The sequence below is a fragment of the Pipra filicauda genome, unplaced genomic scaffold, assembly GCF_003945595.2.
Source record: "Pipra filicauda isolate LSUMZ 115617 unplaced genomic scaffold, ASM394559v2 scaffold3_size10097308_pilon, whole genome shotgun sequence".
In the NCBI taxonomy this organism is placed as follows: Eukaryota; Metazoa; Chordata; class Aves; order Passeriformes; family Pipridae; genus Pipra; species Pipra filicauda.
Window position 1 is genome coordinate 8,277,799 of NW_024104532.1, and position 13,713 is coordinate 8,291,511.

General features: G+C 43.3%; 1 protein-coding gene across 1 annotated transcript in view; it reads right to left on the bottom strand.

Annotated features, from left to right (window-relative positions):
* The window catches only part of LOC113986689 (rho GTPase-activating protein 7-like), a 47,000-nt gene that overhangs the window by 12,926 nt on the left and 20,361 nt on the right, over positions 1–13,713 (bottom strand). The window contains exon 2 of the mRNA XM_039385301.1: positions 1,421–1,535. Coding sequence (XP_039241235.1) covers positions 1,421–1,535 — 115 coding nt within the window. The remainder of the gene's footprint in view (positions 1–1,420; positions 1,536–13,713) is intronic.

Consider the following 13,713-nt stretch of genomic DNA (forward strand, 5'->3'; position numbering starts at 1 on the left):
GTAAGTGAGGGTTAGTTCCTTGGAGCAAGTAGAACAAATGCAGGGATCTGCTTGCTGCTGTTAGTTACAGGTAGACAAACTCTCCTGCTTTTCCATGAGCTTGTAGTGCCATAGGCAGGAAATACAAAACAAAGTTTAGCTTTGGTTTGGTTCTCTGCACCTTCAGGTGCAGAACAGGGAGTAGTTCACACGAGCTCTGTGCTGGTGATGTTCAGTGCAGCACATGACACACACACACGAGCTGCAATGAGTCTGACAAATCAAGCTGAGCTGGAAGCTGATCGATCCACCAGCTGAGGAGTTCAGTGTTTCAGCTTCTGAGATCTAACCTTGCAGATGAGGGAACCAGTAAGATGCACTAAGCATTTTCTTGGCTTATTTTTTTAAGCTTACTTTTCCCAGTCTGTAAATTACACTGCATAAGCAGCGAGGGGATGCAGGGGATTCATTTTCCAGAAGCATGGCAGTGTACATTTCCAACACACATCTCGTAGAATAAACTCTGCTGCAGTCAGACAGGAAGCATTGCCATGAGGCAGCATGTTTCATAGCATACAGCTTTCAAATCCAACTCTGTGGCTTGGCTTCGAATTTTTAATTTTGCAGTGATCAGGGGGAGGTGAGAATGACAGCAGGCAGAAGTCACTGTTGGTTCTTTTAACTGTAGTTCTTTGATAAAATCCCTCTTAAAACTCTGTGGCTTGGCTTCGAATTTTTAATTTTGCAGTGATCAGGGGGAGGTGAGAATGACAGCAGGCAGAAGTCACTGTTGGTTCTTTTAACTGTAGTTCTTTGATAAAATCCCTCTTAAAAATAAATTACCTCTTGTTACATTCAGTGTTTGTAACAATAAACATATTTTAAAGAAGAATTCTTTTAAGGTATAAGTACAAGTGTGCCCTGAAAGCTATACAAGTTCTTAATAAATCCATGCCTCCCCCACAAGAAATAAGCATTCTTTGTAGATTTAATGACATGAAAAACATGCTTAAATTGCTTTTTTTTTTCTGGCTGGCTGCTGCTGAGTATCAGTTTTAAACGCTTATGATTGCAAGATGATTTTTCCATCATTCTTTTTCGATACACCAATAAAGCAATCTGGCTCAGGCTGGAGAGCCTTGGAGGAGTTTTGGTTGCAATCAGTGGTCAGAAAAATACTCCAGCATTACAAGTAAAAGAGCCTGAGAAAATTATAAGCAACCAAAAATCACAAAAGCAGAGATTTGTCTGAGTTACAAGAAAAGGAAACCAAGAAAGATTTGCTCCTTTACAGAATTCTACTGAGTCCCTGACGAGATGTCCCTTCTGCAAGAGCTTTACTATTTTTCTGAAGATTTGCATGAATATATGACAGAATTTGGAAGTGCTTCCATCAAAACTGTCAGGTTCTGAAATATATTATTTATGTGAACAATCCCACTCGAGTTCAGTGTCAGCTGCTTGAGAAGTGTCTGTGATCATACCTTCAAAGAGCTGAGCATACTGGGGAAACCCGGCAGCCCTCAGCCAGTCACAGGCTTCTCTGGCTTCAATTTCTGCAAGGAGAACACACAGTTGTTCATGTCAGTGCTTTCACAGTGTGAGCTCATTTTACCTGGTGGATTCTCCGAGGATCTTGTATATTAGTGCTTTGTTAGGATGTCACTAAAAAGGAATAAATCCTCGTATCCAACTCACTTACGTGGCTCCAGAGCAGTCATCCCACCATAGGATGGGTAAGCAAACATATGAGATTCTAGATATGAGCACATACTTGAGATGTCACACATGGGTGCACATCAGCCACCCCTGAGGTGTGGGCAGTGGAGCATCTGTTACATGTTGAAACGAGTCACCAGGGAAGGTGCAGAACACACAACTCTGCCCTGGCGCAGCAAAGCCCCTTCGTGCATTCCAGCTCTGAGAGATGGTGATAAGACACAAACAGACCCTATAAATAAACTTAAAATGATATCACAACATTAATAACACTGGACACGGCCTAAGCATTCCCAGAACAAGAGTTCTCAGGAGTACCTGTTGCTAGGGCCTATCAATATTTATTTCCTTGCCAACTACCTACGCAACTTGGCAGTCCCTGCAGCACTGCAGATGTCAAGAATTAACTGCTCGTTTTGTGACAATTCCTAGAGCCCTATGGCCAGTTCTGTAATATTCCCACAAGAGCAGAGCAGAATATAACTTCAGAAACTCACAGAGCACTCACCAGATTCCTCAAAAACACAAACAGGTCAGCATGAGTGCATGCCATCAGGCTCTAAGCTCTGCCAATACTAGAAATTACTGGCTATGTGGAAGAGGAGAGGATTCCCATATACACTTTCTGTAAGCCTGTGTGCACTCCAGATCATGCCACAACAGACACCAACCTAAAGGCAAAGACTCCTTTGAAAAAACGTTTTTAAACTACCTTAAAATCAAGCATGCTTATTAGAGAGAAATGTTTTTAAAGCACCTTAAAGTGGTAGCATGATAGGCTAGGCTTGTTCCTTAAAACTATTTTCTTTACACATACACTCACAGATTAGGATTCCAAAGCACTTGACATACATACCTGCTCAAATTCCCTGCTTGCTTTGCTCAAACTTCTCAGTTGTAAGTCACCAGTGCAACACATCGTAGAATCTCACAAAGAAATTGCACAACTTCCATGATTTTAATGTTCTACTTCCAAACTTTAAATTGTTTCCATTATCACTTGATTATTTTGGACAATGCCATCCATAAAACAGGCTTCCCTGTGCAAAACTCTGCGGCTTTTTCATCTGAGAATAAAGTTAAACCACAGGAAGACAAGGATGTTTTTACACTAAACAGATTCATGACTCCTTTTTTTTTTTTTCAAACTGCAGAAGAGAAACTAATTTCTTCCACAAAAGCCTATATAGATTATGCCAACATTTATTACTATACTTAGTGCTGTAATTTATCATAATCTTCACCACAACACAGCATTTACAGAATACCAAGAGAGGGGGCTGAAAAAGACCAGCAGAGCAAAAAAAAAAAAAAAAAGGAAAGAAAACAATCTTTAGAAAAGAGCCAAGAGGGTGACCACTCAACACCACAAGTCTTCACAAAGTGATTTTCACTTAGAAAAGCCCAGTGAACTCACTCAATCATCTCAGTGTGGGGAAACTACAGCTGTCCTAATTCCAGACCTTGGCCCGTGCACAGCTCCCCTGAGCTCAGACAGACAGTGGCTGTGCAGGGGTTGAAGACTCCCCAGTTCCCAGCACGTTAAAAGGACAACTCCATTTTTAGAGCAAACCAAGCCCTCAACTGTGATGCAAATAAGAACAGGCAGAAAAATATTTTGCACCTGGTGGTGACATTTTCAATGAATGTGATTGAAAATTCACACCTACAGGTGGCCTTTCCCATAGGACAAGGACACAGGAGCTGGGGGAATTTTCTGTGCTAACATAAATCTTCATGCCTTTTAAGGCACCTTTTCACAGTCATAGGGGAGGTTTAGATTAGATGTTAGGAAGAAATTCTTCCCTGTGAGAGTGGTGAGGTCCTGGCACAGGTTGCCCAGAGAAGCTGTGGCTGCCCCATCCCTGGAAGTGTCCAAGGCCAGGTTAGATGGGGCTTGGAGCAACCTGGGATAGTGAAAGGTGTCCCTGCCCATGGCAAGGGGTTGGAATTAGATAATCTTTAAGACCCCTTCCAATCCAAAACATTACATGATTCTATAAATTATCTGCCATTAGATTTTATGTGATTATTCATTGCTAAAATAACTACCAAAAATGTCTTCCTGATACCTCCACATTTCAGTGGCTTCTATGCTGCCTCTTCCTACTGGAAATTGAAATCATAAAGGGATAATGGATGGCTAGGAATTTTACTGTGGTGAAAGGAAATTCCCAGACCAGCCTGTATTACTATGATAATGAATATGAGAGGAGGAAATAAAAAAAGAAATAAGAAATAATTACTCAAAGGAAAGTAGCTGCTCTCCATAGGGCCACACTCAGCACTGACATGCAGGACTGCTTTGCTTTTATGGCACGTGAAGCATGAAGGACAAGCTCATTAGACAGTAATGGCAAAATGCAGATGAAGCTCCCCATCCCCCTTGATGGAGACGTAAAAGAAGAGCAATAATCATGAGTAGGTTGATGGGTGACACCAACATACCCACCCTGGGCAGCAGCTGCTATAAACGTGCCACAGACACTTAAAGCCCTGCTTATAACAGGGAGGGGCTGAAGTGGCAACCACAGCCCTGGCAACTTGCATGATGCTTTAAGGCACGCCTTGAAAAACAGCCAAAGCTCAGTTTCCTGCATAAGATTCCTCATGGAAAGCAGAGATGATCTTCTTGAAGACTCTTTGGGGCTATTGAAAGGACCCTCACACTATATTTTTGGCAAGACAAATAGTATAGATGAGCCGTTTGTGAAGACCCATTCCAAGCTTGAATTCACATTCTGTCTGCTCTGCCTCACATGATGAAATGCCCCTTCCCAACCAGCCTCTCTGCCTGGTTAGAGTTTGATTTCCCATTTCTGCAGTCACACTGTAACTGCAAAAGAATCTTGCAGGTTTACAAACTAATTTCTAGAATCAATGTGCTGATAAACCCAAGCTGATAGAAACTGTGTAGTCCTTCTTGATGTTAGGTCAGATCCTTGTTGGAGAGGAAAGAAATGGGGGAGCCTTCAGAAAGCAATTTGGAGCAGCACTCCCAAATATCACAGCACATCTGCCTGTGAATTGGATGTCCTATAAGAGCATGACATTTTTTTAACATCTTTTGGGTGCTATCTGTACAACCGAAATAGCAGAGCAACCTAAATGTGTCATCTCCCTCTCCTGAACTGATTTCATAATTAAGCAGATGAAAAAAACACCTGCAAAGCTTAATATCCTTAGATTAGAGACTGCCAGCAACATTTCCATGCCAAGCCAGCTATTTCCCCATGGGCTACGGGTGGTAGGTTACTACCAGATGTTTATGAGAAACAAGGCACAGCACAGGGCCTGTGCCACCCTCTGGCTGTCCTGTGTTACACAGGTACGTTCTGTGCTGAAGGTTCAGCCCAGTCCCACTGCAAACAGCACTCAAACTGCTGGCTGTGCCCCAGCCTGCCTGTCCCAGCAACCCCAGCACACCAGCCCTCCACAGCTGCTGCCCCTTGTTCCCCACTGGGATGCTGCCTCTGCTCCCCTGCACCCTCCTCCCCAGAGCCCCAGTATCCCCGTCAGCTTGGCTGTGACGCCTCTCCTTCATCCACTTGGGCTGAAAAACTGTGTTCCCCCTGAAAAAACTGTGTTCTGAGCACTGTCCTGTTTGCAGGTTGGAGCACCCAGACTCCTCAGGTACTTAGAAACCAGATGCTACAAAGTGTATTAATCCCTATTGTAATGAACATCAGTGTTAACAGGACTGTTTGCAATAAAGAAAAGACATCCGTGCTGAAATTTGGGCTTCTGTCTGAGACGTTTTCCTCACAAGAAGCAGCACTTTCCTTAAAACAAGGAAGAGGCAACAACTGAAACCAGTGACAGCTGTGTATCAAACAGGCCACTCAGCCTTTCCACGAGATGATCACAAACTTCAGCTAAAGAAGAGTGTCAAACTGTACTTCAAATTCTTAAAAATACTCTCTCTAAATAAAATAGGAGGATACAAATTTCTGTTTGAAAGCATAAGCACAGCAAACCTTACTGTCAGGATGCAGTGTGACTTCCAGCTGCACAGACCTGCTGCCAAAGCAGGAGACTTCTTCCTTTCCTTTCCCCAACTTCCCACCGCTCCTCACCATCGCCCTGAGCCTATGCCAGGAGGTTCCATCAGCCAAAACAGCAGGAAACGAGTCACTTTTTTTTTTGTAAGGTTAAATTTGCTATGTTTTATCTTTCTGAATCCACTATCACATGTTCTGATGAGCTCCACTGGCAGGAGAAGGGCAGTGGTGGGTACATGCAAGGAGAAATTTGGGAACACGCCCTGCCCACCCCAGTTGGCAGCAATCAGGGAAGCTCAGTCTAGTGTGAAACCTTCACCTAAATGTATCCCTTTTCACAGAGGTGTCTAACTGTAGGTCTCTCAAAGCAATTTTTAATCAGGTTTTTAAAACCCATAGTACATGTTTTACTTTTACTTCTATCCTCGTCCAAAATAGTTTTCCAGTTTTGACAGGTAGGAATCAAATGGTGATCAGGACTTCATTAGTTAAAGGGATTTATATTTCAGTCTGAACACCTTCCAAAACCATGCCAGGAAGCAGAACAGTTTGAGAGGTTTTCTTGCTTGTTTGCAGCACTAGCTACTGCAGGATCCTATTTATGCCCTTTTCTGTGGGACACAAGTGTGGTGCTTGTGGAAAGGAGCTGATTTCTCAACATGCCCAGCACAGAGCCACGTGCAGACAAGAGAACAGAACAGAGGGTAGGACTGACTCCTCACTTCGACTACATTTTACATCACTCTGGAATGAAACAGGCAAAAATCCAAAGAATGTTGCTCTTTCTCAATTTCTGTCATTATATAGGAAGAACATTTTTTTTTCTCCACGTGGCAGGAATCCTCCTCAACAGCCACAGACAAGCAGATGCCTCAAAACCTGCTTGATGTGCCACAGGAGGTGCTGCTGCCTCCTCTCATCACCAACAATCCCGAATTGTCCCTCTCAGCCTCTCCAGTCCTGGAGTCAACAAGCCCCATGAATGCTTGGCAGCCACATGTCAAACTCTGCATCACATTTTTCCTCCAGCTCACGAGCCATCAGCTGTGAGCTGGCAGGTCCCTCACACACTGCCTTAGATCCTGTCACTGCTGGTTCTGCTGCCAGTGGTGGAAGCAACAAGGGTTTTTCGGGTTCCATTTGAAGATAAAATTGTGATTTTCCCATTACATCTTTCCGGTTTGTGCATCTTCCCAGAGCTATACAAATTGGTGTATCTTCCCCACAGCTGCTAATGAGCTATTTCATTTTATACACACTCTGTGAAAAATGCATTTGCAGTGCTAGAACTCTGATTTCTGCAGGATGTTCAGAGCTGCATTATACCTGAGGCTGGATTTTCAAGAACTGCTTTTATTTATGTTATCTCCTCTTACTTAAAAAGAGTCAGAACATGTTGTCTCCATCTTGAACGCTCAAACACGATGCTTTCAAAGCAGGGTGTTTGCACTGACCAGGATAAGCATTCAGGGACTTGTAAAACCGTCAAACTCTCAAAAAGCTAAGATGGATCATAAATAAATGGCAGTGTTTATTCTACTTTCCCTTGTGCAATGCAAAATATCAAAGCCTAATAGTACTTAGCTAGCCCACTCAAGGAAGAGAAAAAAAAAAGATTATAGCTTGGAATTCAGCCAGGATAATTTAGGCTCCATGCAGATAGTGAACATAAATGTCTGGAAGATGAAAAGGCCAAGATATTTGTCCTTTCATTCCTACTTTACTATCATGCTGGTGTTTTGGAACTGCAGCCAACTCTTCAGTTATCACAGCTGGGAACTGCAATGTATCTCAGAACTTTGTGGCAACCTTAATTGCATCTTTATCCAGCTCCTTGGCTTCAGCTCCCCAAGCTGATTACCAGGACTCCCAAGCTGATATTAAGGGTCTTACTCAGGTCCTTGTCATTTGCCTCCCATTTTGGTTTCTAGGACTCAGAGAAGTTTAAAACCTTTTTCTTTGCAGACCACATTAAGTAGCTTGTCAGTGCTGGCTGATCTTTTAATTGCTTCCATGTAAGTTAGAGAAGGTAGCGTTTGCTCCACAGGAATTTCAGAGGGCTCAAGGGAGTTAGGTGTCTAACTCACATCAATTTAGGAGAGTATAACTCTCTAATTTCCAATCCACACTGGAAAATCCTCATCCAAGTAAGTGGGGCAAGAGAGGGGATTTATCTCCCTGCAATCTAACCCCAGATATGTTGCTTCTCCATGACTTGGCCCTGCTGGCTAAAAAACAGGAACCGATCCCACATTTCTCTGACGCAGAAGCTCCTTATGGATGTTTTTTCACGGGACCCTTGTACGTGATTGAGAAACACTTGATGCAAGATTCCTAGGAGGAACTGTAGCAGGGAGGGTAACTGCTCACTTCCACTAGAGCCAACATCAATAAACCTCTAGCACAGAAGTAAAAAAACCCAACGCAACCTAATTGTCTGTGCTCTTCCATCGTGTAGCAGTAAGTTTTCCTTAATTACACAAAATGCTAATAATACCACCGTGTGATACGGGTTCAACCAATGCATAAAGAACTATTTAACCCAACAGAGACTGCCCAGTAAGTTGTTACATCTAAAAGCGAGCTGGTTTATTGGCCCTGCTAAGGCTGTGCTGAGCCTGCTGACAGCTGCTGAGCCCAGGGCAATGGACAAACTTTTACTGGGTCACTGTACCCTGGTGGAGCTTGTTGATATTCAAAGACAGACAGCAAAGTCAGGAAATCTACTCAGCACTTTCCAAGTGCATCTGGCTAGGAAGTAAAACCAGCAGCTACTGGAAGAGCATGATCCAAAGTGTGGACAGCCTGGGAGCTGCTGTCACACTAACAAAGCAGCAGTAGGAAACAGCAGCACTCACCTGGATCCTCACCTGGGGACATCATCTGCCATAGAACCCACATGAATCCTCTCTGGATGTCAGTGGCCATAGAACCCACCTGGACCCTAACTGGGGGATGTCAGTGGCCATAGAACCCACCGGGATCCTCACTAGGGGATGTCAGTGGCCATAGAACCCACCTGGATCCTCACTAGGGGATGTCAGTGGCCATAAAACCTCCCTGAATCCTCTCCGGGGGATGTCATCTACCATAGAACCCACCTGGACCCTAACTGGGGGATGTCAGTGGCCATAGAACCCACCTGGATCCTCTCCGGGGGATGTCATCTGCCGCAGCCCCGCGGCCGCTCCCGCCGCTGCCGCCGCTCGGCTCCGGTGCGGGACCGCCCTGCTCCGGGCAAGGAACATCCCCCTGTGCCGCAGCCCCGGCCCGAGCCCCGCCCGGGATAGCCCCGCCCGCCCCGGCTCCGCGCCCGCAGTGTGTTCCCTGTCCCCGCTCCGTGTCCCTGCTCCCTGTCCCTGCTCCGTGTCCTCCGTGTCCCCGTGGAGCGCTCCGTGTCCCCGCTCCGTGTCCGATGCCGCAGGAGGGGTGTCCCGCAGGTCCCTGCCTGCCCCTGGCACAGGTCCCTGCCTGTACCCGCTGCACGGAGCCGCCACCCCATCCCCAGTGCCCCCCGTTCAGAGCGAAGCAGAACCTGAAGGCAAATCAACACCTCCTGGCTCACCTCGATGTTTTAAAGTTTTGCCAACGTCACTCCTCAAAGTTTTACTAAATTAGCTACTTTTCCACTTTTTCCTTCCTAACAAATACCTAGAGCAGTGCTGCGTCTACCCTGCACACAAAAAAATCGGGAAATAACTGCTTCCCGCCTGGGAGATGCTGTGCCCAGGGGCACAGAGGGAACAGAGCAGAGCTGGGATCCATCCTTACAACTGATTTGATTCCCGAGATCGACTGCCACCCGGCCATGCAATGTGCTTGTTGTTTTACAGTGACGACCCTTGCCACGATGGTTTTCATGGAACAGACAGAACCTGTGCTTTTATTTTGCTTACACGGGCTTAGTCTAGGCAAAAAATAGTTTGTGGTCTCAAAAATTCATGTGCATTTAAGCAACGGATCTGGGTGCTAAAAACATATGATTGTGCTCGGAAACAGGCTCGGTTTCTTTGCTTTTGCTGTAGTTCATTGCTGCTATGATTTGACTTTCTGCTTTTAATGATGCAATACAAAATCTAATAAAAAAACATGATCAGCCTTTGCAGCCTGAACAGCCATTGTGCAGGGATAGTCAACAGGTACAGAGTGTCACATAGGCTGGTCTCAGAAGAACATATCAGAAGTATTAATACATTTAAAATTATTATTAATATATTTAAAATTATCTTCCCAGAAGTCAACTTTAAATCTCTAATAATTTTATGTCTGCTGGACTGTCAGGCTACAGTTCTATAGGGCAGACAGAAGGGTGGGATGCTGTGTTCACTTACAGGGGTTGACAGATAATTCAAACTCAATGAACTGCTCCAGGAAACCAGACCAGCTTCCAAATTTCTGTAGGACAACTTCTTGTAATGTTTAGGCTCTTACAGTTTGGACCTTAAAACACAGACTGAAAACCAAGAAATTGAATGAAGTGGCATATCAAAAATTTTCTATTTAAAATAAGAATTCTTCTGGATGGGGTTGGTTTTGGTTTTTTGGTTTTTTTCTTCCCTAAATGACGACTTAAGAAGTGAAATAATGCTTTTTTTCTCTTTTACCAAGTCTCATTTAGGAATATTATACCCTAATGAAGTTAAAATTTATGGGTGTGTTTCATTATCATTAGTTTTCTGTATAACAACCAAATGCAAAATTTGCAGAGATTATGATTTATTTTTGTGCAATTGGTTCCTAAATGGACAATTTGTACAGCACAATAAAGAAGATGTTTGATATTGGCACTAAGTGACACAACACAAAGGAAATGAAGGTAGTGTGATATATGGTGTTAACTGTGATTAGCCAAGAAAATGCTTTTTGCCAGACCCACCCAAAGCCATATATAAAGTACACACCCTGCTCTGATTAAATTCTCAGCTATGTGCTTGGGTTAGGGAGGCAGAATGTATAATTTAAATCTGGGGATAACATCAGTAGACTGCTCCCATATGATAGAAATGCTCCAACTGGAGCCTGCAGGTTCTGTTTCCCACCCATTTTCCTTTGGGCATTTCCAATGAAATGACACTACATAACCCTAAAATGCTCATTTTTCTCTCTCTTTAACAGTAAACTACCATCAAAGTTCCCAGTGTTGCGTGGGATCAAGAACAGGCTCACAGGAAATCTCAGGGGTGAACAACTTCAGTAGGACACAGCACTCAGTGAAGGATTCCCAAAGGTTTTTCAGGAAGGAATCACATTCCTCTATTTTGATCATTTTTTCTATCCTATAGTACCACAAACTTACAGAATCCTTGCATCTCCCTGACTAGAGGAGGTTCAGCCCCCACACAGTAAGTTTACACTCCACAGAAGCTGGTCCTTGGCACCTCTATCTGCAGCAGGAATTACTGTTGTCACAGGGATGTCTGGAATAAGGATGTCCCAGGTTCTGAAGAGGCATTGGGGTGTTTTCACAGCATGTCAAGCCCTCCACACCCAGCTGCCTGGCCAGGGACTTGTGGGGCTGCTGATGGAAGTTCCCCTGTCAGAGGGAAAGATGACAAGAAAACATGTTTCCTGCTCACCTGGGCTTTTCGGTTCCCAGCTCTGCAGCTCACCAAGGACCACCCAAAACCATCACTAAAGCCTCAAACTTTATGTCACTGTTTGGGATTGAAGCCTGGAAAACGGGATTTTTTCCCCCACATGGTCATTGTTGGTTGCTTTCCTCTTCTCCAGAAGCACTTGCCCTTGCTGAAGGCTCTCCAGAATCTTTCTGACGGGTTTCACTACAAGCTTTGACCAAAACCCCAGCCACCAGCCTACTGTAGGTCAGCACATGCAGGGATTCTGTGCCCAGAATCCAAACCAGACATATCCCACCTTGCTCAAATATGGTGAAAGACAACCCCAGAGTGGGTCATTTTAAACAGCTTCACGAAGTTCTGCATGATCAAAATTAATTGGTTTTATAAACGAGCCTGCCACTGCTAAATCCCTCACTCGTGCTTAACCAAAACTCTGCAAAACCCCCAAGTTACTGAGGTTATTTCAGGCAGGCTCTGTGCCAAGCAGTGGAGTCACTTCTCACCAAAGCCAAGCTGCTTGCATATTTTAATTCCTATGTCACTGCCATATTTCCCATACATTTACAAGAGATCACCCTACTCCTTTCTCCCCCTCACTCCCTTTTACCACCTCCCTCACCAAACACTTTTCAGGAGTCAAAACTGAATGGAATTTCATTTCTGACTTTCTCTTGGTAACATCCCAAATTAATTGTTTTCTCTTTTCCTCGCTGATGATCTTGAGTTAACATAGGAGATCAAGAAATCTAACTTCAGCTGTGACTATACTAGTAGGCATCAAGGAAGATATTTCTATGGAAACAAGTTGTTGAGAGGAAAGCTACATGATTAATTAATGAGTTAGACCAATTGGGAGGAAAAATGCAGAACAAAACACAGGCAATACATTAAGACAGTTAAAGACATGAATGTTAAAGGGAATAATTGTGAGTTACTAAGGAGAAAATTAATAAGCACATTAGAAAAGGATTTAAATTGAAAATAATCAGATAAAATGAAAAAAAGGAAGACAGGTTAACAAAACCAAATATTCCTGAGAAGGAAATCCATTATTTGAAAAGTATTTTCCTGAGGACAAAGACTGAAACTTTGTCATTGCCTATGCCTATGATGCAAGGCAGGTTAGAAAAACTGCTTGTGTGTGTATTGCAGGGAGAAAGATGTATGAGCAGGAATCTGTGTCACTATTTTTCTTCTCCTCTGACAAGAGTAAGATGACTAAAGTCTTTAACCTTGCTTAAAGAGAGGGAAATAATATTGTTAATAACAAATTAATTATTAATTAATTATTAACTAATTGTTAATTGATTAATATTGTTAAATATAGACTCTTGGATATGCTGAAGTGCTGTTGAGGTGAAGACAAAATGTTAACCCACCATATCTTAAAAGTTGCACCTGGTTATCACTCTGGTCTTCTTGTCAGAAAGCATCTATGTGAGAAAATCAGCACATTCAGTGCCCCCCTGAAAATAACAGCAGATTTTCCCCCTGAAAAACATGATTAAATAGTGTGGCTCCAAGTCACTCAAAAGGTTGAGGGGTTGCAGCAAACGTATCCTCATGGTTTGTCTGGCTGTAGTCATTCAAAATCACTTAGACCTGATTTTTACAGTCTTCACCATCAAAATCTGAACACATGATGAAAATCTTCTATGTGGTTTTCACACTGTTTTCTCCATCTCCCAATGAACTTTTCTTGGCTGGTTTCACTGGGACCTTCCAGTAAAACTTGCAGCAGATAAAGCATTATCCCATTTCCAAGCTTGTCTTCACAGACCTGAAATCCAGAAACTCCTGCTGTGGATTTTGGTCCCTGGCAGGGCCAGATGATAGTTAATTGCAATTTTTATGTCTTCTTTTCCAAACTCAGCCTTCAACAATTAGGCCACAACAACCCCAAATGTAGGGAATATACCTCTTACCTCTTCTAGAAATCCCTGCAACATAAAAAACCAGAGATAATTTCCCTTGTAATACCAGAACTAAGAATCAAATACAAACCCTCTTATTAAATGGAAAGGTAAAGTGCCCTTGTTATTCCTGTATCCTTAGGAGAACTTGGTCCTTTTATATGGCTGTTTACCTGCTGTTACAATAATCACAAGTACTCCATGTTGTTATGAAAGGAAATACTCTGGAACTGCTGATCCTCGAAAAAAGCAGAGCATTGCCTTGTCCAGCAGGTGACAATGACTTGGTTTAATTTTCCCTCCTTTAAATTCTGATGCTCCTACTTCCACTAAAATTGTGCAATCTGTTTCCCATCAGAGCAGGTCAAATCTCAAGCTGGAATTTAGCTTTTGCCTTCTGTTGTTAAAAGCCAAGCATTTTTTTAAAGAGGAAAACACTATGCTATCACAATGAATTCCAGGGATTTTCCCAGGGAACTTTTATGATTAGACTAAACAAATCGAAGAATTCTTTCAGAACTA